At 30.5% G+C, this 25,524-nt stretch overlaps 2 protein-coding genes across 3 annotated transcripts in view; both read right to left on the bottom strand.

Annotated features, from left to right (window-relative positions):
• Window positions 1-716: 716 nt before the first annotated feature.
• LOC134714795 (uncharacterized) overlaps window positions 717-25,524 on the bottom strand; it is a 34,277-nt gene continuing 9,469 nt past the window's right edge. For both annotated transcript variants that reach the window (XM_063576357.1, XM_063576358.1), the window contains exons 8-10: window positions 6,472-6,657; window positions 5,700-6,011; window positions 717-5,077 (exon numbers count right to left, since the gene is read on the bottom strand). In XM_063576357.1, the coding sequence (XP_063432427.1) occupies window positions 2,939-5,077; window positions 5,700-6,011; window positions 6,472-6,657 (2,637 nt within the window). In that variant the 3' untranslated portion in view covers window positions 717-2,938. The remainder of the gene's footprint in view (window positions 5,078-5,699; window positions 6,012-6,471; window positions 6,658-25,524) is intronic.
• Window positions 7,142-11,933, bottom strand: LOC134714796 (uncharacterized). The gene is made up of 3 exons (XM_063576359.1): window positions 11,350-11,933; window positions 8,024-8,455; window positions 7,142-7,684 (listed from the first exon to the last, which is right to left on the bottom strand). The coding sequence occupies exons 1-3, from the start codon at window positions 11,878-11,880 to the stop codon at window positions 7,238-7,240; spliced, it is 1,410 nt and encodes a 469-aa protein (XP_063432429.1). The 5' UTR covers window positions 11,881-11,933; the 3' UTR covers window positions 7,142-7,237.

The raw sequence follows: 25,524 nt of genomic DNA, 5'->3' as shown, positions 1-25,524 counted from the left end.
TTTAATGAAGCATTGAATGTTATGCAAAGAATTTCTGCAATTTGTTGAGGATAATAAGTTTTATATGGACCCATTAATTCTTTTGTCGTAAAGTAGCCAAGAATGAAGGCAATGAATGTAAACACAGATGTAAGAAGGTAAAACAAACAAAGCATAACATACACAAGTATATACGATAAAAGACGATTAAAGACAAGACGGCAACAATATTTTAACCTAAAATGTCCTGGTCACTAACTTAATATTATCTCAACTTGCATCTAGTATAGCAGATGGTGTAATAGGAAATGAGTTATTATTGCAAATTCCTTAAAAAGGAGTATTCAAGTATCTTGGAAACACTGAAACAAATGCAGTTTGAAATCACGAAAATGAGCTGTCAAATTGAAAGCAAACTCCCTTTTTTTTAAGGTGCTCTCTGACTTGTTTGACCCAACATGTTCTATGCCTATTTTCCATTCTATCAAGAATCATACTCCAAGTGGCATAATTGAAAATCATCAATGTCAAACTTCTAAATGTTCATAAGCATGGAAACAACAAGTGCCATCTTTTAATTAATCAATAATCAAAGCTACTGAACCCTAAAGTTCAAATCTTCAACATTGAACATTTTTGGAAAACATTAGATAAAATGGTTTATAAACTATGGTTCAGCCAACAATCTGCCAAACTTCTCCATTTATAATCTGGTTAACAGCAGAAAAAACAAGAAGAAATGTGTATGTAAATTTATTGCAAAAGATTTATAAAACATTGACACAACATCCTCAACATTATATAAAAGTCTGTAAATAATACTGTTTTATCAGAGGTCTAATCATATCTTACTTTTGTATTTCTACAAAGTTATTTTTAATATTTTTCAAATAAATTTCACGTGATTAAGGTCTTAAAGGAACTGAACATGTAACAAGCACAACTTTAAAACAGTTGTGTATAAAATTTAAATATTCCTTTGGTAGTGGGTAAATTTGAACATGCCTTTAACATATAAAATACTGTTCATAATAGTAGTTGAAATAAAGTTCAATTGTAAAAATTGTGACATCTACATGTTAAATTTAATTTTTATTTTGTAAATTCAGATCTTTGTCAACATAATTAATCACCATTATTCAAGATTTAGATTAAATTAAAAAAAAAATATTCAAAAGAGTTGAATATATTACTATCATGATAATGAATATGGTAAATCTTTAATTCATCTATAACAAATACAACAAATTCATAGTAAAATTCCTCAAAGTACAACATCCAAAAGAAAATTGCACTAAAAATATGTGACTACCGGTATACATGAACATTAAAATTTATTGCACAAGCCCAATTGGCTTGATATACTAAAATTTTCTTTTTTACAATAAAATGTGATCTTTCTACACATGTAAATACAATTACTATTGAGATGTAAATACAATTGCTATTGAGATGTAACCTTTTAAATGCAATATATACAGTTTAAACAAGAATTGAATTGAAAAAGGTTTTTCATAGGTTGCATTCATCGCCTGACAAATTTGCTATGGTTCCGTTTTTACTTTATGAATGGCTTCTCTGTATCATTACAGTACTTACAATAACATGTTTGCATTAACCCTTAATTGTTTTGGAGTCCCAAGTTGTGTTTTATGATATCTTTGTAGAAAAAAATAATTATGCTTCAGTAACCTCTTTAGCTTGGCTAATGGGGTTAACCTCCTAAACTTTAAGATATTTTACACAAAGAGGCTTTAAGGAGCATTATCTAACATTTTCCAAGAAAGGAGAAAATAGATAAAGAGTAAAATGTTTAAGCCATGATTGAAATCAGTGTTCTACAAATTATTACACTTCATGTACATGTTTATAGGTGAAAGTGTATTATATTAACCTACAAAAGTCTTTGGTTGTTGCCTCATGCTGATACCAATTTATGCCGATGTTTTTACTCAAATTAATATGTATGCAAAAACCTAATTTTTTTTTTACTATTAATTTGCTTCGATCTTACATTTTGTGCTACTATGTGCAGACTACATAAATATATTACTCAATTCATAAAAGTATGACGTCCTTGTAGTTTTTGATTTATATGTATACTTATCCAACATATTTATATTTTTAGCCTTCATACAAATACTATCAAAATTAACCCATTTATTCCAGATATTATCAACTAAGTTAGTGCATATAATAAATTTGATTAAGGTCAATTACAGAATTCGTTAATAAATTCAATTATACCAATTTTATGTACAAATGTAGCATTTCTCTTTAAGACCATAATGTTACATGCTACATATACTACTTAGACCTAATAAAGGTCTCAGAAACAATTTTTATCTTGAGTGCTCCCAACTAGTACATTAACATCAATTCAAAATCAAAGTTGTTCAGTACTGTCAGATTTAAATAATCTCAATTTGCCTTTCATATTTAAGAAAGATATACATTGTACATCCAAACTTTGAAAATTCTGAAGATATCAGGATCGTTCATGTTGCTAAGTAAAACATAAGAATTTTCTGTCAAAATGTCTGTCCTTTCTCTAATGAAAACACCATTTTGTTAAAGTGTCCATTATTTAAAAGATATGTGAAAAGATCTATTTTCTGACAAAAAAATCTGTACTTTTATATCAGAAGTTCATTGCTCAGGATAATTGCCAAACATGGAATCTGCCACCTAGCAAAAGAAGTTTTATAACCCCCATCAATAGATAATAAGACTGCAGTATGTAGAACCTATTAGACTGCAGTATGCAGAATCCATTTTTTGAAATGTAAAAACAAATACAATGTATTATAATCACCTGTTAATCATGCAAATGCAAATGGGATATATTTTTAACAAACAAAACATGGCACCAAAGAGATTCTCAAAAAACATCAAAGACTACACTACAATATTAAAAGGTTTTGGATTACTATTCATGATCTTATATCCATTTTATATATCATTCTCCCTTGTTCATCACTATTTGGAACTCTCCTATTTTCATTAAAGGTTCATCATGGTCCTCAACAACTTCACTTGATGCTTTTGCTTGTTCATGAAGTTTACGAACTTTTTCATCCAGTAATGATCCTAATCTACTGGCCTTTCTACATGTATCTGATTTTGATTTACTGAATATTTTGTTTGATTCTTGAGGTGGGTTTTCAGCTGTATCATCTGAAATCTGTTTATCAGTCACCTCATTTTCAGGTTCAGGTTCGTTGACAATTACTCTGTAACTTTTTCCTTTTCTTCTTGAACTTGAGGATGATTCACACTTACTTTTAGCTTGCACTACAACCTGTGAATTATTTGTTAAATCATCATTTGATGCTGGAGCTGTAATTGTATTTTGATTTTCGGCAGCCCCATTATTTGATGAGTTGCAAGATTCACCTCCATTCTGATAAAGATACATTTGAGGAACTACTTGGCAGTTTTGAGTATTTTGAGATTCATTTGAGGAGATGGAACTTTCTAATATGTATTGCTGCTGATTAAAGCTCTCCTGAATTTGTGGAGCACCAGTAACTTGTCCATAGCTAAAGTCCATCTGTGGCTCTGTTTTGATTGCAACACCATTGAGTATTTGAGGTTCTATCTGAGAACTATCTCTGACAGCTTGAACCATAAGATGGTTAATGAGACCCTGATAAGACGTATTAAATGCTGCACTATCTTGATTATATCCTGAGCTTGTTTGATTAATGTCATTACAGTTAATTGATTCTGTGGCACTATTATTGTGTTTAACATAGCGAGCATTGTTTTCTCCCCCACAATACAAGTTGTTACTTTCACTAGAATTAAATGAGGACTCTATAGCATTATTAACAGCTTGAGTACAACTGAAGTCACTCAATAACCAGAGATTAGTTTCATAGTTAGGTATTGCCTGTAGATCGTGTAGCTTCAGCTGAAATGAGGCATCCAATCTGCTCACATAATTCCTTGGGTTGAGAGGATATATTCCATAGCTTTCAAAGCAAGAGGAAATATGTGCGTAAGTAAGGGATTTCCTGTATGCTTGTCCTAATATACCACAAATATCTGGCATTGAGACAGCCATGTACCCTTTCTGTTTGACAAATTGACTTCTCCCTTCTTCAACATCATCACCATAGTTAAGAAAAATGCCATTTAGAATTTCCCTTGCTGATTCTTCTTCCTTCTTAATAGGATGAGGGAGAGGAAATAACAAGATATGCCACCGCTTGGCCCAATCTATATCAGAAACATTGAGATTCGTCCTCCGACTGTCATAGAACACAAGAACAAATCGGTTTTGAGTATTTCTTCCTGACTGAGCAAATCGCATGAAATGATTCTGAAAATAATCTCTTAATGTGCTACAGTCTTTACGAACTGTATTAGCAAACATGGCTTGTGTACCAGGAGGTGATTGAGAAATGACATCGGTTACTATTTCATCTGATTGTAAAAGATAATATGGAGGTAAAGTTGTACCCAAGGCATTAGAACAACCGACCACTGATGTTAATTTTTGTTGAGCACTTTTGTTCTGATTTGATCTACTAAATCTCTTCCGTGGAACTAATTTCAAAGGATTGTATTCCAAAGTAATATCAACTTCATCCATAACATATACAAGCTCAGGCCGTTCAAAAAACTTGTGTTTGTTGAAAATTTTATTTAATTCCATAAAATATTTTTTGATATCCTGAGGTATAGGACTTCTTCCCTCTCTGTTGACCATTCCTAATGGAGGCCATCTTTTGACAAAATCAAGATACCATGAATCACTGAGAGTGATAGAGCCTTCAATTTCTTGTGAAGCACTGGCTAATTCAGATCCAAATTCAATAATTTCTCTTGTGGTCAATATAAAACCACATTTCTCCATCGTCTTTATATATTCTATCAGTTTTCTTTCATCTCTATCATTTATTAATGAGGGTGTAGATGGCTGTGTTAAAAGTTCAGCGTCCTGAGGTAATTTATTTCGAACATGGTCCTTGAGAGTTGAGGCTGGGACTCCAAACATTCGTGCAGCCTTCATTATTGGAGTATTAAACTTCATAACATAGTGAGCAGCAGTGGTCAGGGAATCTTTGGAATATTGTCTATAGTTTGTTCGCTGAAGAAAAGAAGTAAAAGTTTTAATATTATGACCTCTACATAAAATATAATTTTTTGGCTCCAATGGCTTTATGATATGTATTTAAATTTGATGCACTTTCCCTCAACCTAAGGCTACATATTCTTTGTTTTTCAGGTTTAAGTTGCAGTTTGAACCCAAATATGAACTTCAAGAATAAATATTGGAAAAAAATGTTTTTCTTGAAGGGTGGGCTACCTTTGTGTGTCTTGGACAAGCAGTACACATGTCCAAAACTTCCAAAAATAGTACAAATCTGGGATGATATACTGTCCAAATCATTTTACTGATGGCATTTATTATTGAAACATGCTTAGGGAATGAATACTTCTGGTTGAAGGTGGAGATGAAGCCAAACATTTGGAAATCATCGGATGTTATGCAAATAGTGGTTAACAAGTGTGTACACCCTTAGTCAAGCTCTAATTAATTCCAAGTCTACAATCTAAAATACATATCCATTTGTCCATATTGTAATCTTGAAAGAAAAACCAATAAACAATCATTTTAATTTGAGGTTAATTAGCATCATTGGAATGGTGACTCATTGGTTTTTTTACCACACAAGTTTTATTCGTGTCTATCACATGATTTTACTTACATCATTAAGTTTGTCGGAATCTGACTTGTTGTCTGGTATCTCTGGAGAAAGAACCATAGTGGTGGACTCGGTGGATGTTTTTGTTTCGGTACTTTCACTTCTTGCTTTTTTACTTGGAGGTTGACCTACATCAGCATTTAGTTTCTCTACTGCATGTAGCTTGTCTCTCAGCGTTGATTGTGGGATACCAAACTTCTCCGACACTTCCCTATAGGAAGCCTTGGTTTCCATGGAGTATTTACAAGCTTCCATAAGCTGTTCCTGAGTATACTTCCTGTACTGGTCTCGACATTTGTGCTTTTTGAAAATATTCTGAAATTGATGGAAATGATCTCCCCATTAAATAATGTGAATAATTATTGCATGGATTAATTTATATGACTATTAACAGGACTTTGGGAACTCAATTTACTTAGGATAATAGGTTGCACTTTGTAAATACAGCTGTTTCTCAAACCACGCCTCTTTTTGGGAGATACATAATATTCATAGATAATTAATTCTGTTTACGCACTGGTTCCCAGATATGATCTCTATGTTTCATATCGTAGAGACATAACTTAGGAATGTTACCAGTATAAAATAAGTATATGCATTTTGATCTAATTGAAATCTATGGGAACTCTAAACTCAAGGTTTCGGGTAGTAAAATTTTTTAGTGAATTATTAAACTCTTAGAAGTTTGGGGCATATAAATGTTGCAAATATGCTGCACAGCCCTAAAGTTGTCTACTAGTGATACATTAAAAGATCCACTATTTATCCTATCTACCTGGAATTCTGGTCTTTGTTCAATGGCATCATATGCCTCTTTTGTCATCTGTGATACATCAGAAGAATCTCCTGCATCAGGAGTACCATCACATGTACCATCAGGTGTACCATCAGGTGAACCTGGCTCTTCTGATTCCTGGTCGGACTGATTCTCTGATGGATTCGAGGAATCTTGTTCAGTACTCTGTTAATATATAACATATACATATCAGTTCATGAACCTGTGTTACCTTACACCACAAACCAAATGTGTGTTTAATTTCATTTTGCATTTTACAGCAGTATCAAAGAAAGTTGTTGAATCATGGTAGCTTGTCTTAATTACAGAATGTTTTTCTAGTTTTCCAGGTGATCAAAATATCAGTGCATATATATGTAAACTCAAATGATATTTCTTCCAGGTCAAATTCTGAAATAAAAAGACAGGACTCAATAAATTTACACAACATAATTGCATTTAAATGACATTTATATTACGCTGTATGACAGTGGATCTTTTTATCAAGGGGTTATAAAAGACAGTGGGTCTGGTCAGTGTAAGCAATGTATGACCTCAGAGCCCTGAAAGACAAAATTTAAGATCTATATTTCCGTTACAAATTTTTTTTCTTTATTACTTTGAAATATGAAATTTGAAAAGGTATTTTAGTTAAAAAAAAATTGCTGGACTATATGATACAAGTTTACTTTTTCCAAAAGTAAATGGTTCTGTTGGAATATTGGTCAATTCTAATGCATCAGAAATAATTGATACATAAACATGATTAATCAGGTCTTACATCATCATTTACTGAAGAATTAAATGTTTTTAAATTTCTAGATTTGAATCTGTCAACCCAGGAATGAGAGCCTGCAAAATTTTCTATTCCTTTCTCTTTTGCAATTTCCTTTGCTTTATCCAGAAGCTGGGTGCTTTTTATTGCTGAGTTGCGTTTTTTAGTTTCTTCTACCCATTTCAGGAGGTCTTCTTCCACATTTTGGAATCTTGATCTACGGAATTTCTTGCGTCTTGGACCAAAACAATTACTATTATGTGCTTCCATTATCCTAACACGATTGACAATGATGCCACTTAAAGTACTAGGTGCTATTCCAAATTCTTCAGCAATTTGTCTTTTTGACCTTTCACCCTTTTCCACCTCTTCTAATAGCTGAACTTTCCTTTCAAGTGTTAAAGTTGTTATTTTCCTGTCCTCTTTATACCCTTTATTCTGAAAATGGAACAAGTAAACAATTAAATAGAGACAAAATTTTAATTTGATATACAATACTACAGAAATTATTAAATGCATATTTTGTCTTATTTCAAATGACTAAATCAGTTAAAATCTTTCACACAAACTAATTGAATCAATTGAAATAGACACTTAAGTGTTTAAAAAGTGTCCAAAATCTTTCATTAGATGAACCTGAAATGGACCTATTCCTTTAAACATTTGAGAATTAACCATCATTGTTACAGTTAATAAGAGAAAATTTCAGTATCCCACCTAATAATACTTTACACATTCCAGAATCATTGTCACTGTTAATACAACATTTAAACTTACCACTTCACATCCAGGTATAAATTTAATGTTATGTCTATTTTTAAATCTGTCAATCCAACCATTAGAACCAACAAAATCTGTGACCTCTAGGTCCTTAGCTATCTCCTTGGCCTTCTCCACCAACTTAGGTCCATTGAAAGGTTCATTAGCAGACTGCCACTTAAGTACACAAAGTAATAGCTCTTTTTCTATGTCTTCAAATGACGACATTCTAAACTTCTTCCTTTCTGGTCTAAATGCCTGATTGTGGAAAGCTTCCATGATTTTGATTCTATTTACCATGATACCACTCAATGTACTGGGGGCTATACCATATTCCTCCGCTAATTTACGCTTGGATCTACTGCTTTGGTCTACAGCAGCAATCAGTTCAGCCTTCCTTTCTAAAGTCAATGTGAAAACTTTTCTAATCTCTTTAAACTTGTCGTACACCTTAAATAATAATCAAAATAGATGTTAAAATAATCTTTAAAATGATACAGGTAAATATGGATAGTAATAATTAAAAGAGAGAAAACATTTCTATCATTTCTCCAATAATCATATTTAGGTAGAAGTTTTGCACATTTTAGGAAACAGAAGTAAATTGTTTATTTCTCAGTTTTGGTTGAATCAATCTAAATATACATGATATAAGCGAATGGTAAAATTATAAAAGTCACAAACAACAACTTCAGATTGGTGTATTTACAACACAACAAACAAAACATAATACGGTAATAAGAACAAAAGCAACAAAAAGGTATATGATGTACATGTACATGATGTACATGTTTATGAGTGAACAGACATGACACATTGGGCATGTTGGGTTTCATTTTCTAAAATGTTCAAAATGTAATATACATGTGCACATACATTTTTTTTGTAACAATACCTAATAATCTAGTCCAAATAAATATGACGTCTGGCAAGGCTATTTTAATTTTTTTTCTGGGACGCCTTCGAAGGAAGGCGTCCCAGAAAAAAAAAAAAAATAGCCTTGCCAGACGTCATAATTAGTCCAAATAATTATGACGTCTGGCAAGGCTATTTTAATTTTTACATATACATATTACACTGGCATCAGTTACATGTCATTGTATTACTTAAATAGTTTAAATGACATTTTATTGATATTTTATTGATATTATCAGAATTAGTTATATTAAGTTAATAGCAAATACATTTTTACGCATGTGTATTTCCATATCGTATCATTTATAAACTAACGTGAGGGTACCCAAATTGTACACAAAAATGGGGAAGGTCTATTAACAGGACAGATAAAACCAGGACAGTTATTTTCGATACGTTTTTATCTGAATATTTTGTTTTACTCAACATATTGTTTAAATTTAAATTGTATAATAAAGGACAGGGGTTTTGCTTACATTATTTGTCAAAAATATAAAAATAAATAATAAGTAAGTTAAAAAAAATCTGCCGAGACAGTTTAATTTTATGAAAAAAATGGCTGAAATTGCAGAGAAAAGTTTACTTATAATTGAAATATTTTCTACAAAACAGCTGTCTGGCAGAATATTTTTGTACGATTATAAAATGTATGTAATATTCATTCTAAAAATTTATAATTTAGTATTTTTTCATCTTTTAAAGGTAAAAAAATCTGCCAGGACAGTAGCCTTTCACGTTGGAAATTTTGTTGAAATTATTTCAAAATCAAAATACAAAGTTGAATATCTTCTTTAAAAAAAATGTCTGGTAAACAAATATTAGTTCATTGGAAAGTTTAGAATATAAGCTTTATGAAAATATAAAATTATATAAACCTTTATGACATTAACACCAAAAAAATCTGCCATGACAGTAGCTTACGCTGTTAAATTGTAAGAATAAAATGGCTGAAATTGTCGAGAAAAGTATACATATGATTGTTAGATTTTCTTCAGAACAACTGTCTGGCATTATATTTTTGTACGATTATACAGATTATGGAATAATCTTTCTAAATGTCTATGATTTAATATGTTTTGCCTCTTTTAAAGGTAAAAAAATCTGCCAGGACAGAAGCCTTTCACGTAAGAAATTTTGTTGAAATTATTTCAAAATCAAAGTATAAAGTTAAATATCTTCTTCAAAATAAATGTCTGGTAAACAAATTTTAGTTCATTAAAAAGTTTGAAATATGAGCTTTATGAAAATATAAAATAATAAAGACATTTATTTCCTTAACGCTAATAAAATATACCAGGACAGTAGCCTACTCCGTTAAATTTCTGTATAAATTGCGGAAATTAACAACGCAATTTTCAAATGTAATATTGGAATAGTTTCTTTATTGCGATTGTCTGAATTACAATTTTGATACTACAATAAAGTAAAAGCTACACCAAATCGTAAAATAAAAAAATAAAAAAAAAGTGGATACAGAAATTGCCAGGACAGTAATTTATTCGCACAAATTTGTTTCAAATCAAAAATCGAAAGTTGAATTTGTCTACCAGACATTTATTTTGAAGAACATATTGGACCTTTTACTTTGAATTTGAACTAATTTCAACAAAATTTCTAACGTAAAAGGCTACTGGCCTGGAAGATTTTTAACCTTTAAAAGATGAAGAAAATATCAAATCATAGGTTTTCAGAAAGATTATTCCATAATCTTTATAATCGTTAAAAAATATTATGCCAGACAATTGTTCTGAAGAAAATATAACAATTATATGTAAACTTTTCTCGACAATTTCAGCCATTTTTTTCTTACAATTTAACGGAATAGGCTACTGTCCTGGCAGATTTTTTTGGTATCAATGACATAAAAGTTCATATAATTTTATATTTTCATAAAGCTTATATTCAAAACTTTCCAATGAACTAAAATTTATTTACCAGACATTTATTTTGAAGAAGATTATCAGATATTTAACTTTGTATTTTGATTTTGACATAATTTCAACAAAATTTCCAACGTGAAAGGCTACTGTCCTGGCAGATTTTTTTACCTTTAAAAGATGAAAAAAATACTTAATTATAGATTTTAAGAATGAATATTACATCAACTTTATAATCGTACAAAAATATTCTGCCAGACAGCTGTTTGGTAGAAAATATTTCAATTATAAGTAAACTTTTCTCTGCAATTTCAGCCATTTTTTTCATAAAATTAAACTGTCCTCACTCCTGGCAGATTTATTTTAACTTACTTATTATTTATTTTTATATTTTTGACAAATAATGTAAGTAAATACCCTGTTCTTTATTATACAATTTAAATTTCAACAATATGTTGAGTAAAACAAAAGTTACAGATAAAAACGTATTGAAAATTACTGTCCTGGTTTTATCTGTCCTGTTAATAGACCTTCCCACAAAAATGTACTTACCACTTCTTTATTTCTTGCTTTCATCCTCTCCACCCAAGTTGTTGATCTTTTAAAGGCAGCAATACCAAGATCTTCAGCAATTTCTCTTGCTTTCTTTTGAAGAACTTTTGCATTGAACGATGTCTTTCTTTTATTGGCATTTCTGACCCAATCTAAAATTCTTTTTTCCAAAATTTTGAAGAGTGGGCTCACATTTTTGTTTACTGTTTTACTCGAACTTCCTTTCGTATCATTCCGTTTGTTTAGAATTGAATTAAGTGAACTTCTTGAAAGTTTATATTTACATAGAATGTCATTTATATTTTTGTTAGAGGCTAAGTCATCGATTAAACGATTTTTTTCGTCGAGTGTAAGTTTTGATTTGCTCGTAGAAGTCTCGCCGGTTTCTATCGTATTTAGGTCTTCTGCATATTTTGAGGAAATAATTGAATGTTCATCATCATTGTTGCAACTATCTCCGTCTAGGTCAGATGGATTTGATTCCATTTTAACCCGCAGTCTATCATTTTCTTTTCTTTTCCTTGAAAGCATTTTTAATATAATTACCGGATATCCCGAATTCGTTGTAAGCAGCGGAATCGTATCGGAACGAACTAATTCGGCATATCCGTAGATTCGATACAGATAACTTTTAAAGACGTTTTTATCAAGAGTCTCAATCCGTCGTTTCACCGTATACATATAAATTCATAATCAATATCAAATTAGGATATTTCTTAAAACTATATTGTGAAGTTTTCGTATGTCAAACTTTCATTAATCTGTAAAAAACATCAATTTTTATCTTTCAGATTTTATATAGTCTAACGTTATAATAATAAAGTGCAAATTTTGACTGCATTGTTCCTTCGACAGTTACAGTGAGCAGAGACATATATAATACAGTAAATATATGTCTCTGCATTGAGTCAATATTAGAAAGAGGTGAAATAAGTTTATAAATGAACAGGATTTTTTGGCAGCAAAATATATACGAGACAATATCTGAAAAAGTCTATTTTTTGGCAATAAGAAAAAACATTTTTTTTTTTGACCCGGTATTTTAATAGCACGAATCGAAGAACACACATTGGGGATCTAGGAACTGTTGTATGTAATTCAAACAACTGTTTAATAAGGAAACAATAGCAATTTTAAAAATGGTACCAAAAAAAATCAGTTCTTTCCTGTTACCAAAGTGAATCAATTTTAAAAAGTTTCTAATGGGAATAAGGAATAAGTTCAAGACACTATTTGTGGTTTACTAGTATATCCTGCAATTAGTTTATCATATGCCAATTATTGATTTAAGCATTTGCAATACAAAAGGTTTTAAAATATACATAAATATAGTCAGATATGTCGGTAACATGAAAGAATCTCGAGTAACAGGACAACGGTAACAGGACAGAATTGGTAACAGAAAGGATTTTTCTGCTTTATTTTTAAGTTTAAGAAAAATACATCATTTTTGATTGGTCACAATTGGAAGATAACAGCAAACAATGTCATTTATCTTTTGAAACTGTATTTGCAAGATGAAAATTTCTGCCTAGGTAATGAAAAATTTTGCCTAGGTAATGAAAAATTCTAAAATAAATTCCTTGCTGTTACTATCTACTATACTATAATTGAACAATTTTCTCTGCTGTTATCAAAGGGAAAAACCCTATTTTTCTATCCAATTTACTGTATATTATTTTGAAATTCATTTGATAAGGTGGTGATAACTTCTATTAAATGAAATGGTTGGCATATATAGTAGATTAACTTTTCGATTCTTTAGTGAAATTGTCTTGAACATCTTTCCTGTTACTGATGATGGTTATGCTGTTACTTTTTATCAGGTAACATGACAGAACGTAACAGAAAGGAATTACACGATAGTTTTTGTCCTTTTTATCACATTAAATGTAAGTGTATTTCCTGTGACATATAACTTTTAAAAAGATGATATAAAAACACACTTAATGTTGTGGTGCACACTTAGAATTATTCTCAGAAAGTGCAAGAAAAGGCTGTAACAGCTATCCTAACACCAATAAGTATTTTTTTATAATTTCATATCTTGGATGGACTTGAATTTTCAAACCTGGCCGTCTTTCCATCAATTTTTTTGTACTACTGCATTCAGGACATTTTGCTCTTCAAAATACATAATTGGAAAATAACTCTTGGTCTAGTAAATGTTTCCACAGGTATGAAAAACCTAGTGGTAACAGGAGGGAAATCACCCCTGGGGACAATTTTTTTCACTCTTAAATTTTGCAAAATTTTATTACATGCTCTTGTTATAATATAAAAGGAGGGCAAGTTTATTATATAATATATCATATATGTGAGAATCGGACGCCTGTTGAATTAATTTGGATATTATTTGAATGATTTAGTTTTAAAAAAAACACAGGGGACAACATGAATTTAGGGGGTTGAACATTTAAATTACAATATTTTATTGGAAGATATACAAGAATGAGTGTTTAATTGGCAGGGGTTGGTTCATTATATAATTTAGTTTCTCTAACTCTATGGAAATTTACCCCTTTCCGAACCCATTGTATAAAAAAATTTAATCAACGTGTGGTTGCCGGCGATCTCAGAACATCATTGGATGATATTAAGGGTCATGACCTTTTTAGCTAACTGGATGAATCAAAATATGCTATAACAGGTGTTAATGAAATTGACAACTTCGTGCAATGTGAAAGGCACTCGAAGGGGATTTTCGGTTAACAAAAAAAGAAAATGTACTTTTTAATCATTAGAGAAACAGATTCTTACATAGTTACTCGTGAATTATCGGATTTATCCAATCTCGATAGTTAAATTATAAATTTTAAAGTCCTCGCCAAGGCGGCTCGGACTTTAAAATTGATAATTTAACTATCTCGATTTGATTGGATAAATCCGATAATCCACTGGTACCAATGTAAGAATCTATATTTCTCTAATTCTACGGAAATTTATCCCTTTCCGAACCCATTGTATAAAAAAATTTAATCAACTGTGGTTGCTGGTGATCTCAAAAGATCATTGGATGATTTTTAGGGTCATGACCTTTTTAGCTAACTGGATGAATCAAAATTTTGTAACAGGTGTAAATGAAATTGACAACTTCGTGCAATGTGAAAGACACTCGAAGGGGATTTTCGGTTAACAAAACTAGAGGCTCTAAAGAGCCTGTGTCGCTCACCTTGGTCTATGTGCATATTAAACAAAGGACACAAATGGATTCATGACAAAATTGTATTTTGGTGATGGTGATGTGTTTGAAGTTCTTACTTTACTGAACGATTTTGCTTCTTACAATTATATCTATAATGAACTTTGCCCATTAGTAACAGAAGACTATATTTGGTAAAAATTTACATAAATTTACCAAATTAATGAAAATTGTTAAAAATTGACTATAAAGGGCAATAACTCCTTAAGGGGTCAATTGACCATTTAGGTCATGTTGACTTATTTGTAGATCTTACTTTGCTGAACATTATTGCTGTTTACAGTTTATCGCTATCTATAATAGTATTCAAGATAACCAAAAACGGCAAAACTTCTTTAAAAATTACCAATTGGAGGGCAGCAACCCAACAACCAGTTGTCCAATTCATCTGAAAAATTCAGGGCAGATAGATATTGACTTGATTAACAATTTAACTTCTTGTCAGATTTGCTCTAGATGCTTTGGTTTCATAGTTATAAGCCAAAAACTGCATTTTACCCCTATGTTCTATTTTTAGCCGTGGCGGCCATCTTGGTTGAATGGCCAGGTCATCGGACACATTTTTCAAACTAGATACCCCAAAGATGATTGTGGCCTAGTAGTTTCAGTGGAGATTTTGTAAAAGATTACTTAGATTTATGAAAAATGGTTAAAGATTGACTATAAAGGGCAATAACTCCTAAAGGGGTCAACTGACCATTTTGGTCATGTTGACTTATTTGTAGATCTTACTTTGCTGAACATTATTGCTGTTTACAATTTATCTCTATCTATAATAATATTCAAGATAATAACCAAAAACAGCAAAATTTCCTCAAAATTACCAATTCAGGGGCAGCAACCCAACAACCGATTGACCGATTCATCTGAAAATTTCAGGGCAGATAGATCTTGACCTGATAAACATTTTTATCCCATGTCAGATTTCCTCAAAATGCTTTGGTTTTTGAGTTATAAGCCAAAAACTGCATTTTACCCCTATGTTCTATTTTTAGCGGTGGCGGCCATCTTGGTTGGTTGACCAGGTCACGCCACACATTTTTTAAACTAGATACCCCAAAGATGATTGTGGCCAAGTTTGAATTAATTTGGCCCAGTAGTTTCAGAGGAGAAGATTTTTGTAAAAGATTACTTTAATTTACGAAAAATGGTTAAAAATTGACTATAAAGGGCAATAACTCCTAAACGGGTCAACTGACCATTTTGGTCATGTTGACTTATTTGTAGATCTTACTTTGCTGAACATTATTGCTGTTTACAGTTTATCTCTATCTATAATAATATTCAAGATAATAACCAAAAACAGCAAAATTTCCTCAAAATTACCAATTCAGGGGCAGCAACCCAACAACCGATTGACTGATTCATCTGAAAATTTCAGGGCAGATAGATCTTGACCTGATAAACATTTTTACCCATGTCAGATTTGCTCTAAATGCTTTGGTTTCTGAGTTATAAGCCAAAAACTGCATTTTACCCCTATGTTCTATTTTTAGCCGTGGCGGCCATCTTGGTTGGTTGACCGGGTCACGCCACACATTTTTTAAACTAGATACCCCAATGATGATTGTGGCCAAGTTTGGTTTGATTTGGCCCAGTAGTTTCAGAGGAGAAGATTTTTGTAAAAGTTAACGACGACGGACGACGACGGACGACGGACGACGACGACGACGACGGACGCCGGACGCAAAGTGATGGGAATAGCTCACTTGGCCCTTCGGGCCAGGTGAGCTAAAAAGGAAATGTCTTTTTAATCATTAGAGAAACAGATTCTTACATAGTTACTCGTGGATTATCGGATTTATCCAATCTAGGTAGTTAAATTCTCAATTTTAACTATCTTGATTGGATAAATCCGATAATCCACTGGTATCAATGTTAGAATCTATATTTATACTGAAACTTAAAATTTTCAAAAAAGATGGTTGAATAAAAAAATAATTGCTGGTGAAGTGCGGGACATGGAAACTATAGACTTTTTCAGATATTGTCTCATACATTTCTTCAATCAAAATTGTGTTTTCTCAAGTATGAGAGTCCATGAATGAAACACAATAGGGGGTTTATTGTAATTTTTGTTTTGCTTGTTTCCAAAAACATTAAAAAATATTATTTTTGCATCAAAATGGTTCTACAATGTGATATATTAGATTCATTTTTCCCGTTTCTTGTTTAGATATTGTTTTACTTGGGCACAAATTAATACAAATAACTCCTGATACTTTCATATAATCATTTAAAAACAAAAAAACAGTATTATTCAATTTTATATAATTTTTAAACAAAATTCTGACCACAGATTTTTGAGAAAAATTTAAATGAAATTAAATTGAAAAAAAATAGATTTCCCCCTGCTATTTACATGATTAACATATTCTCTTATTTAATAATTATTGACTTGTTTTAACAGTCTTATTGAATAAGTATTGACTTGTTTTAACAGTCTTATTTAATAATAGTTGTTGTTACTTTTGTTTATGTCACAAGTATAATGTTACTTATATGAAAAATAAAGATATTAATATAACAGTCTTATTTACAGGGCACTTGCTACTATATAAAAAATCTAAAATTTGATTTTTTTCTGTTCAATCAATAATGAAAGTGAAATAGTGAAATAACAATTCCCTTTTTGCAGCCAAAAAGGTTCAATTTTGTCAAATTACGCTAAGAAACATTGGAAAACAAGGATCTTCATGTGATCAAAATTTTTTTGAAAGATTTTGATCACATGAAGATCCTTGTGATCGAACAGGATTGAACATGGCAAAATAGGCAAAGAGAGAATCAGAAGAAGTTTTGGATAAAAACACTGGGTGTCCTCCATCCAGACGGAATCAATAGAAAGAAATAATCAAATTTACAGTCTAGTGTTTATATTATGTTATTCAGGATTTTGGATTAAAATCAATCTACCAAAACTTACCTGTAATATTACTGATCTATGTTTACACCTTATACATTATATATCAGTATTGTTAACTTTTGCACCGAAGAAGGCCATTTGTTGAGCCGAAATATTTGCAATTATTGTATAATTTATATCATCTGTTCAGTTTCCCATCTTTGAGCGATTACATTCAACCCTTTTTAGTGTTTTGTTTTCCATCTATTTATAGGTATTGGTACACAATCTTTTAGACTCATATATATATATGTTCAAATTGTGAGGAATTTTATGTTGGAGAGACAAAAAATGAACTGTGGACTAGAATGACTTTAATTTACATAGACAGCAAACCAACCATGAAGATTTAAAACTCATCAGGGCAAACGACCATTTCCATTGTTGTTCTAATGGACGATTTCAAATATTTCCATTGTATATGGTCAATCGCCAAAATGTTTTCTCCAGAGGAAGAAGGAAGAATTATTCATAAACATTCTCAACCCGGGATTAAATGATAAATGATATTCTAATTTTAACGTAACATTCTAAAGTCTTAAAATGACATTAGTAGTCTCCCTTGTAGTTGTTAACGTCAATCAATTGTTTTATTTATATGCAAGTCACATTACCTGAAGATCTGTGGAAGCAGTGAAAGTACTAGTAAAAAATGTGATGTATTGAAACCGTTATTATCTTTTAATAATTTTCTTATATATACATATATAAGAAAAAGTCAAGTAAAGTCCGTATGCTGGTAACATATAAGAAAATTATTGAAAGATAATAACAAGTCGCATTATACCTGAAGATCTGTGAAAGCAGTGAAAGTACTAGTAAAAGTGATGAATTGAAACCGTTATAATCTTTCAATAATTTTCTTATATATATGTAGAGCCCAGGTGGTCTTTCGGTCTGGCGGGACGGCTGCAGTGAAGGTGTCACGATATCACGAAAGCAAATTTACAGATCTAACATTGTTGGGTTGATGTTTAGACCAGTTGTATATATATATATATATATATGTTAAAGACGGATTCAAAAATGTCTGCAGTGAATTGGAAACAATCAAACACTCAAGTAAGTCCAATGAATCAACACCACCAATGTGGTTAGAATTAAATGAAGTTTCAATTGAAAAAGAAGCTTAAATGTGGTATTTACAAAGTTTTTTTTATACATATAAGACATATAAGTAAATTATTATTTAAATTCATCCAAAACTATCTTAATATGTTATTGTAAAAAGTTTTTATGTATCGATCAACAAATATAAAAAAGAAGATGTGGTATGATTGCCAATGAGACAACTGTCAACAAGAGACCAAAATGACACAAACATTAACTAACTATAGGTCAGCTTTTATGTCCAACAAACAAGCTTCATTATCACACTTCTCTTACAGTTACATGATAGGTGGTGATGATGTCTAACATCTGTTTAAATATCAATTTGTGAGTTTGCATAAAAATAGTATTTTTCCCCCTTTTAAGGAGGCTCTCGGGTATAAAATTTTTAGAAAAAAACTAAACATTTATTTTTCATTACAAATTTTATTAATTACCTTTAGTAGTTGTTACTTTATCATATGGTACAAAAATCATTCCAAGAAATCAATTTGTGTTGACCCCAGGTGACTTTTAAAATGTAGATATCATTGAAAAAGCTCCAAATTATCTCCCTTTGGTGCAAAAATGCCATTTTTTGGCATTAAAATTGAAATATCTTTTTTAAATCATCGGTGACCTATATTTTTTATTGTTGTTTTCGAATAAGCTGTACATAAACTAAATAATTGTAAAATTTAAGCGATTTCTGTAATTTAGTTCTTTTTTTATTTCGATATTACCGCTATTTCTCCTATTAGTTCAACAGAAAAAAAGGACATTAACAAAAATATATGCTTCTTTTGAAGGCAGATTGTTAGCGTAAATGAACGGTGACCCCATTTTTTTATTCCATTTTTCCATTAAGTATAAGGTAAAGTTCATTTATAGAAAAATATAGCGAAATCCTATATTAAATAAAAAAAATCATTTACACCCGGGAGCCCCCTTAAATTGTTTGGGTTGTCCCCCCAATAATAAAAAAACCCATGTAGGCATAAACATCACAAAGTATAGAATTGTCTCCCATCAATATATTTTTAAAGATATTTTTGATATTTCATTTCTTAAATGTTGCAACACACATCATCAGGGCTACTATTTGATTATAAGATAAGTAATGCTGCCTTAGCTTTCCTGATTATAATTTGTCTGTTTAACATTATTTATATACTTAAAATTTAAGTCTTTCTTGAGTTGTATATTTTTAGGTGTACATCAGTGGATTACTTGAATAAACATGATCTCTGTATTCCAAACAATACTATTCTTTGCTGCAATACAATATTGAAGAAACCAAAACTGCTTATTTTGAAATGATTTTATTTTACATGTACGAACAATAATCAGAACACAAGATATGAAAGTTGATACAGTCATTGTCTGGTTTAATAAGCTGTTCTTGTAATCTCTCACTTCATTGCAATGACGTTAAGTGAATAGACTAATGAGATAAAAAAGTTACATGCAGTGTCAGACTATTTTTTCTATAATAACGCTTATAGCAAACCCTATTTTTGTGAGCTTATATACAATACAATATTTGTCAATCTTATATTTTTTGTATTATATATTTTTCAAGCATTATTTAAAGATACATCTTTTTTTAGTAAATATTGTCCAATGAAATAACTGCACTCTTTTTGTATTTATACCACATATGGTATATACCTAGAGGTAAAAGGATATAAAAAAAAGGTTTACAAACAAACTCCTGACCCACTGTCATACAATAACTATAAAAGCTTATAAAGATATTACTGTAAATGCAGATTTATGCTACTTCTAGAAATTAAGATGGACAGAAAGATAAACCAGTATAACTCCATCCTCTTATAGAGTGGGAAGGGGGTATAATAAAAGTAATTCTTACCCTATTAACAAGTTTAGTTTCCAGGTGTAGATTTGGTTTAGGTAGACTTACCCTATTAACAAGTTTAGTTTCCAGGTGTAGATTTGGTTCAGGTAGACTAACCCTATTAACAAGTTTAGTTTCCAGGTGTAGATTTGGTTTTGGTAGACTTACCCTATTAATTAGTTTAGATTCCAGGTGTAAATTTGGTTTTGGTAGACTTAGCCTATTAACAAGTTTAGTTTCCAGGTGTAGATTTGGTTTAGGTAGACTTACCCTATTAACAAGTTTAGTTTCCAGGTGTAGATTTGGTTTAGGTAGACTTACCCTATTAACAAGTTTAGTTTCCAGGTGTAGATTTGGTTTTGGTAGACTTACCCTATTAGAAAGTTTAGTTTCCAGGTGTAGATTTGGTTTTGGTAGACTTACCCTATTAATTAGTTTAGTTTCCAGGTGTAGATTTGGTTTTGGTAGACTTACCCTATTAACAAGTTTAGTTTCCAGGTGGAGATTTGGTTTTGGTAGACTTACCCTATTAACAATTTTAGTTTCCAGGTGTAGATTTGGTTTAGGTAGACTCACCCTATTAACAAGTTTAGTTTCCAGGTGTAGATTTGGTTTAGGTAGACTTACCCTATTAACAAGTTTAGTTTCAAGGTGTAAATTTGGTTTAGGTAGACTTACCCTATTAATTAGTTTAGTTTCCAGGTGTAGATTTGGTTTTGGTAGACTTACCCTATTAACAAGTTTAGTTTCCAGGTGTAGATTTGGTTTAGGTAGACTTACCCTATTAACAAGTTTAGTTTCCAGGTGTAGATTTGGTTTAGGTAGACTTACCCTATTAATTAGTTTAGTTTCCAGGTGTAGATTTGGTTTAGGTAGACTTACCTATTAATTAGTTTAGTTTCCAGGTGTAGATTTGGTTTTGGTATACTTACCCTATTAACAAGTTTAGTTTCCATGTGTAGATTTGGTTTAGGTAGACTTATCATATTAATTAGTTTAGTTTCCAGTTGTAGATTTTGTTTTGGTAGACTTACCCTATTAACAAATTTAGTTTCCAGGTGTAGATTTGGTTTTGGTAGACTTACCCTATTAACAAGTTTAGTTTCCAGGTGTAGATTTGGTTTTGGTAGACTTACCCTATTAACAAGTTTAGTTTCCAGGTGTAGATTTGGTTTAGGTAGACTTACCCTATTAACAAGTTTAGTTTCCAGGTGTAGATTTGGTTTAGGTAGACTTACCCTATTAACAAGTTTAGTTTCCAGGTGTAGATTTGGTTTTGGTAGACTTACACTATTAATTATTATAGTTTCCAGGTGTAGATTTGGTTTTGGTAGACTTACCCTATTAACAAGTTTAGTTTCAAGGTGAAAATTTGGTTTAGGTAGACTTACCCTATTAACAAGTTTAGTTTCCAGGTGTAGATTTGGTTTAGGTAGACTTACCCTATTAATTAGTTTAGTTTCCAGGTGTAGATTTGGTTTAGGTAGACTTACCCTATTAACAAGTTTAGTTTCCAGGTGTAGATTTGGTTTAGGTAGACTTACCCTATTAACAAGTTTAGTTTCCATGTGTAGATTTTGTTTAGGTAGACTTTTTTTTTTTTTTTAATTTTTATTATTTATAACTTCCAATTTACAACATAATATACACAAATATAATAGCAATATATAATATATAAATCTATAGATATTATCTAATCAATACAACTGTCTATTAGGAAGCAATTTTTTTTTTTTTTTTTTTTTTTTAAATACAAATATAAGATATAGAGTAAAGCAGTTTGAACACCGGAGAGAGAGAGAGAGAGAGAGAGAGAGAGAGAGAAAGAGAAAGAGAGTGAGAGAGAATAGTGTGATGAGTTTTCAATATAATTCATCTAGAAATTGAATTCTATTTTAGTATAGTAAATACAGCATTTTCATTTATAACATGTATAATATTGAATGTAAAGTATATACATTTTTGTATTTAACTAAGTAATATATCAAAAACATTCCATTCTCTGAGAAAATGATGTTCACATTTGTTTTTCATAGCAATATTTTTTTCCATTGCATACACATATTTAATCTTTTCTTTTACTGAGTTTAATGTAAGATTTTTTTTAAAACATCTAGAATTATAAATATATTGCTTTATGGTAAGAAAAATAGTATTTTCTGCATTGCCTTTTGATATTTTTGCAGAGTTACCAAACAAAAAAACTTCTTGTGTAAAAAGTACACTAATTCCATTGGTCAGAAACCAATTTTCAATCTGTTCTAATAATAATTGTGTATGTTCACATTCCCAAAATAAATGTTCTAATGTTTCAATTTCTCTATTACAAAAAGTACAATTTGGATTATCATAAATCTTAATTTTATAAAGAAATTTGTTTGTAGCTAAGATTCGATGATTGAATCTATACTGTAGCCACTGTAACTTAGTATTATTTGTGACAACAAATGGCAGTTTATAAATTTTTTTCCAATGATTTTGATCAAAGCCAAAAATTTCAGTCCATTTTAACTGACTAGTGGGAACACTTCCATTTTTATTTAAAACAATATACATATCTTTAGATCCTTTTGAACTTTTAACTAGCCTTTTAATAGCAGATGGAATTAAAGGTAGTTCTAATTTGTGATTTTTTCCCACAAATGATTTTGATGCTTGATGTATAGCAGATATAATACTATTATATCTCATGAAATTCACATTTATCTGATACATTTCTTCTATTTTTTGATGAGAGAAAAAGGTCCCATCTTCATTTACAATATCATTTATAAATCTTATACCATTTTCAAACCAATCTTTATAAAAAATAGGTTTATTTGCTACCTTTATATTATTGTTAAGCCAGATTGGACTAGCAAGAAAGCATTCCCAACTGTCATATTCTTCTTTTTCTCTAAGAAGTTGCCATGCTTTCAGAACATCTTGCCAAAATTTATTTTTGATATGTTGTTGTAATTTTTGGATATAAACACTTCCACAACCATAAAATTTTTCAAGTTCTACATGAACATTTGACAAAAAACATTCTGCCATTTGTTGTCTGATTTAAATAATCTCCTTATCCATGTACACTTCAGTGCTAAAATAAATGCACTAAGATTTATCATTTTGAGTCCACCACCTTCAATATCATTTTGTAAAACATCTCTTTTAATTCTATCAATTGGTGAACTCCATATAAAATTATACATAAGTTGAATAACATTTTTTAAAATATCATCACTTGGATTTGGTAAGGATATAAACAAATGATTTAAAATAGGCAATATCAATGTCTTTACTACAGTAATTCTACCAATAACAGTAAGATTTCGTTTTGACCATTGTCTTATTACACATTTAATTTGTACAATTTTTTCATCATAATTAATTTTTACAATTCTATCAAGATTAACATCAAAGCTTATACCTAATACCTTAAAACATGTTTCTCCCCATGTAAGGTTTCTATTTTGGCATAATACCTCATTACTATACTTTTTATTTCCTATCCAAATAACTTGTGTTTTAGAAAAATTAATGTTTAAACCAGATATATTTCCAAACCAATCTAATTCATTTAATGCTTCATTCAAAGATTCTTCTTTACCATCTAAAATAAGAGATGTGTCATCAGCAAATTGTGAAAGTTTGTGCTCAACTTGCGTAATTGTAATACCATTTATTTTATCATTATTTCTTATTTTTAGTGCTAATATCTCAGCACAGAGAATAAAAATATAAGGCGACAAGGGATCACCTCGTCTACAGCCTCGTTCTATAGAAAAAAATTCTGATAGATGTCCTCCCTGGTTAACAGCTGATTTGATATTGTTATAAAAAACTTTAACCCAATTAATTATTGATTCTCCAAAATTGAACAACTTCAAGACACTAGTTAAAAATTCCCAAGAAATCGAATCAAATGCCTTTTCGAAATCAATGAGCAGCAAAAGTCCTGGTATATCTTTTTCCTCTGTAAATTGCATGATATCATAAATTAAACGAAGATTTTCTCCAATATATCTACCACTAATAAATCCAGTTTGGTCAAAATCTATCAGTTTATCTAAAACTGTTTTAAAGCGTTTTGCTATAACTCCAGAGCCAATTTTATAAACTGTATTTAATAAAGATATAGGTCGCCAATTTTTAAGAAATGTCTAGGCTTATTTCCTTTCGGCAGGCATGTAATGATTCCTTGTTTTTGCGTAACAGATAGTTCACCAATCTCAGTACTGTAGTTCAAGGAGTTGACAACAAAAATTTTCAAATCTTTCCAAAAAAATTTAAAGAACTCTGTGGAGAAACCATCAGATCCTGGTGTTTTATTATTTTTCATATTTTTCAATATCAAACCAGCTTCTTCAATTGTTATTTCTCCTTCAAGATTTTTTTTCTCATCATCAGTTAGTTTTTTAAATTTTATATCTTTTAATCCTTCTTTAAGTTTACTGAATTTATCTCCCTTTGACTTATCTTTATTCTTGTATAAATTTTCATAAAAAGATTTTACTTCTTTTAAAATATCTTTTTGTTTTGAAATTACATCTCCATTTTCTTTTTCTACTTTTGGTATTATCTTATTTGTAAAATTTTTTGATTCTAGCCCACAAAAATAGCTAGTAGGTTTTTCACCCTCTTCTACCCATTGCATTCTTGATCGAATTATCTTCCCTTTAATTTTTTCTTTTCTTATATTTTCTAATTCACATTTTTTATTTTCCAAAATCTGTATTGAACCTTCATCTACCTTTTCTTCCAAAATAAGAATTTCATTTCTAAGATCTTTCTCTTGTTTTTCTTTTACCTTTTTCTTATAACTTGAATAAGATATAGTTTTACCTCTAATTTCCATCAACATTGTCTCAAGAAATAAGTGACTGTTAATATTAAAATGGAGATCTTCATTATTCATGTCTTCAATTCTATCTACATCATAAACAGGTAGACTTACCCTATTAATTAGTTTAGTTTCCAGTTGTAGATTTTGTTTTGGTAGACTTACCCTATTAACAAGTTTAGTTTCCAGGTGTAGATTTGGTTTTGGTAGACTTACCCTATTAACAAATTTAGTTTCCAGGTGTAGATTTGGTTTTGGTAGACTTACCCTATTAACAAGTTTAGTTTCCAGGTGTA

The sequence above is a fragment of the Mytilus trossulus genome, chromosome 4, assembly GCF_036588685.1.
Source record: "Mytilus trossulus isolate FHL-02 chromosome 4, PNRI_Mtr1.1.1.hap1, whole genome shotgun sequence".
Lineage (NCBI taxonomy): Eukaryota > Metazoa > Mollusca > Bivalvia > Mytilida > Mytilidae > Mytilus > Mytilus trossulus.
Note: the sequence above shows the minus strand (reverse complement) of the source record. Positions and strands in the feature narration are given on the sequence as shown.

Excerpts from the sequence above, each read along its gene's own strand:
- LOC134714796 (XM_063576359.1), bottom strand. The coding sequence starts at position 11,880 with ATGCTTTCAAGGAAAAGAAAAGAAAATGATAGACTGCGGGTTAAAATG. Across the intron at positions 8,456-11,349 it reads AAGCAAGAAATAAAGAAGTG|GTGTACGACAAGTTTAAAGA; the intron begins GTAAGTACATTT and ends TTATTATTTAAG. Across the intron at positions 7,685-8,023 it reads TTATACCTGGATGTGAAGTG|AATAAAGGGTATAAAGAGGA; the intron begins GTAAGTTTAAAT and ends TTCCATTTTCAG.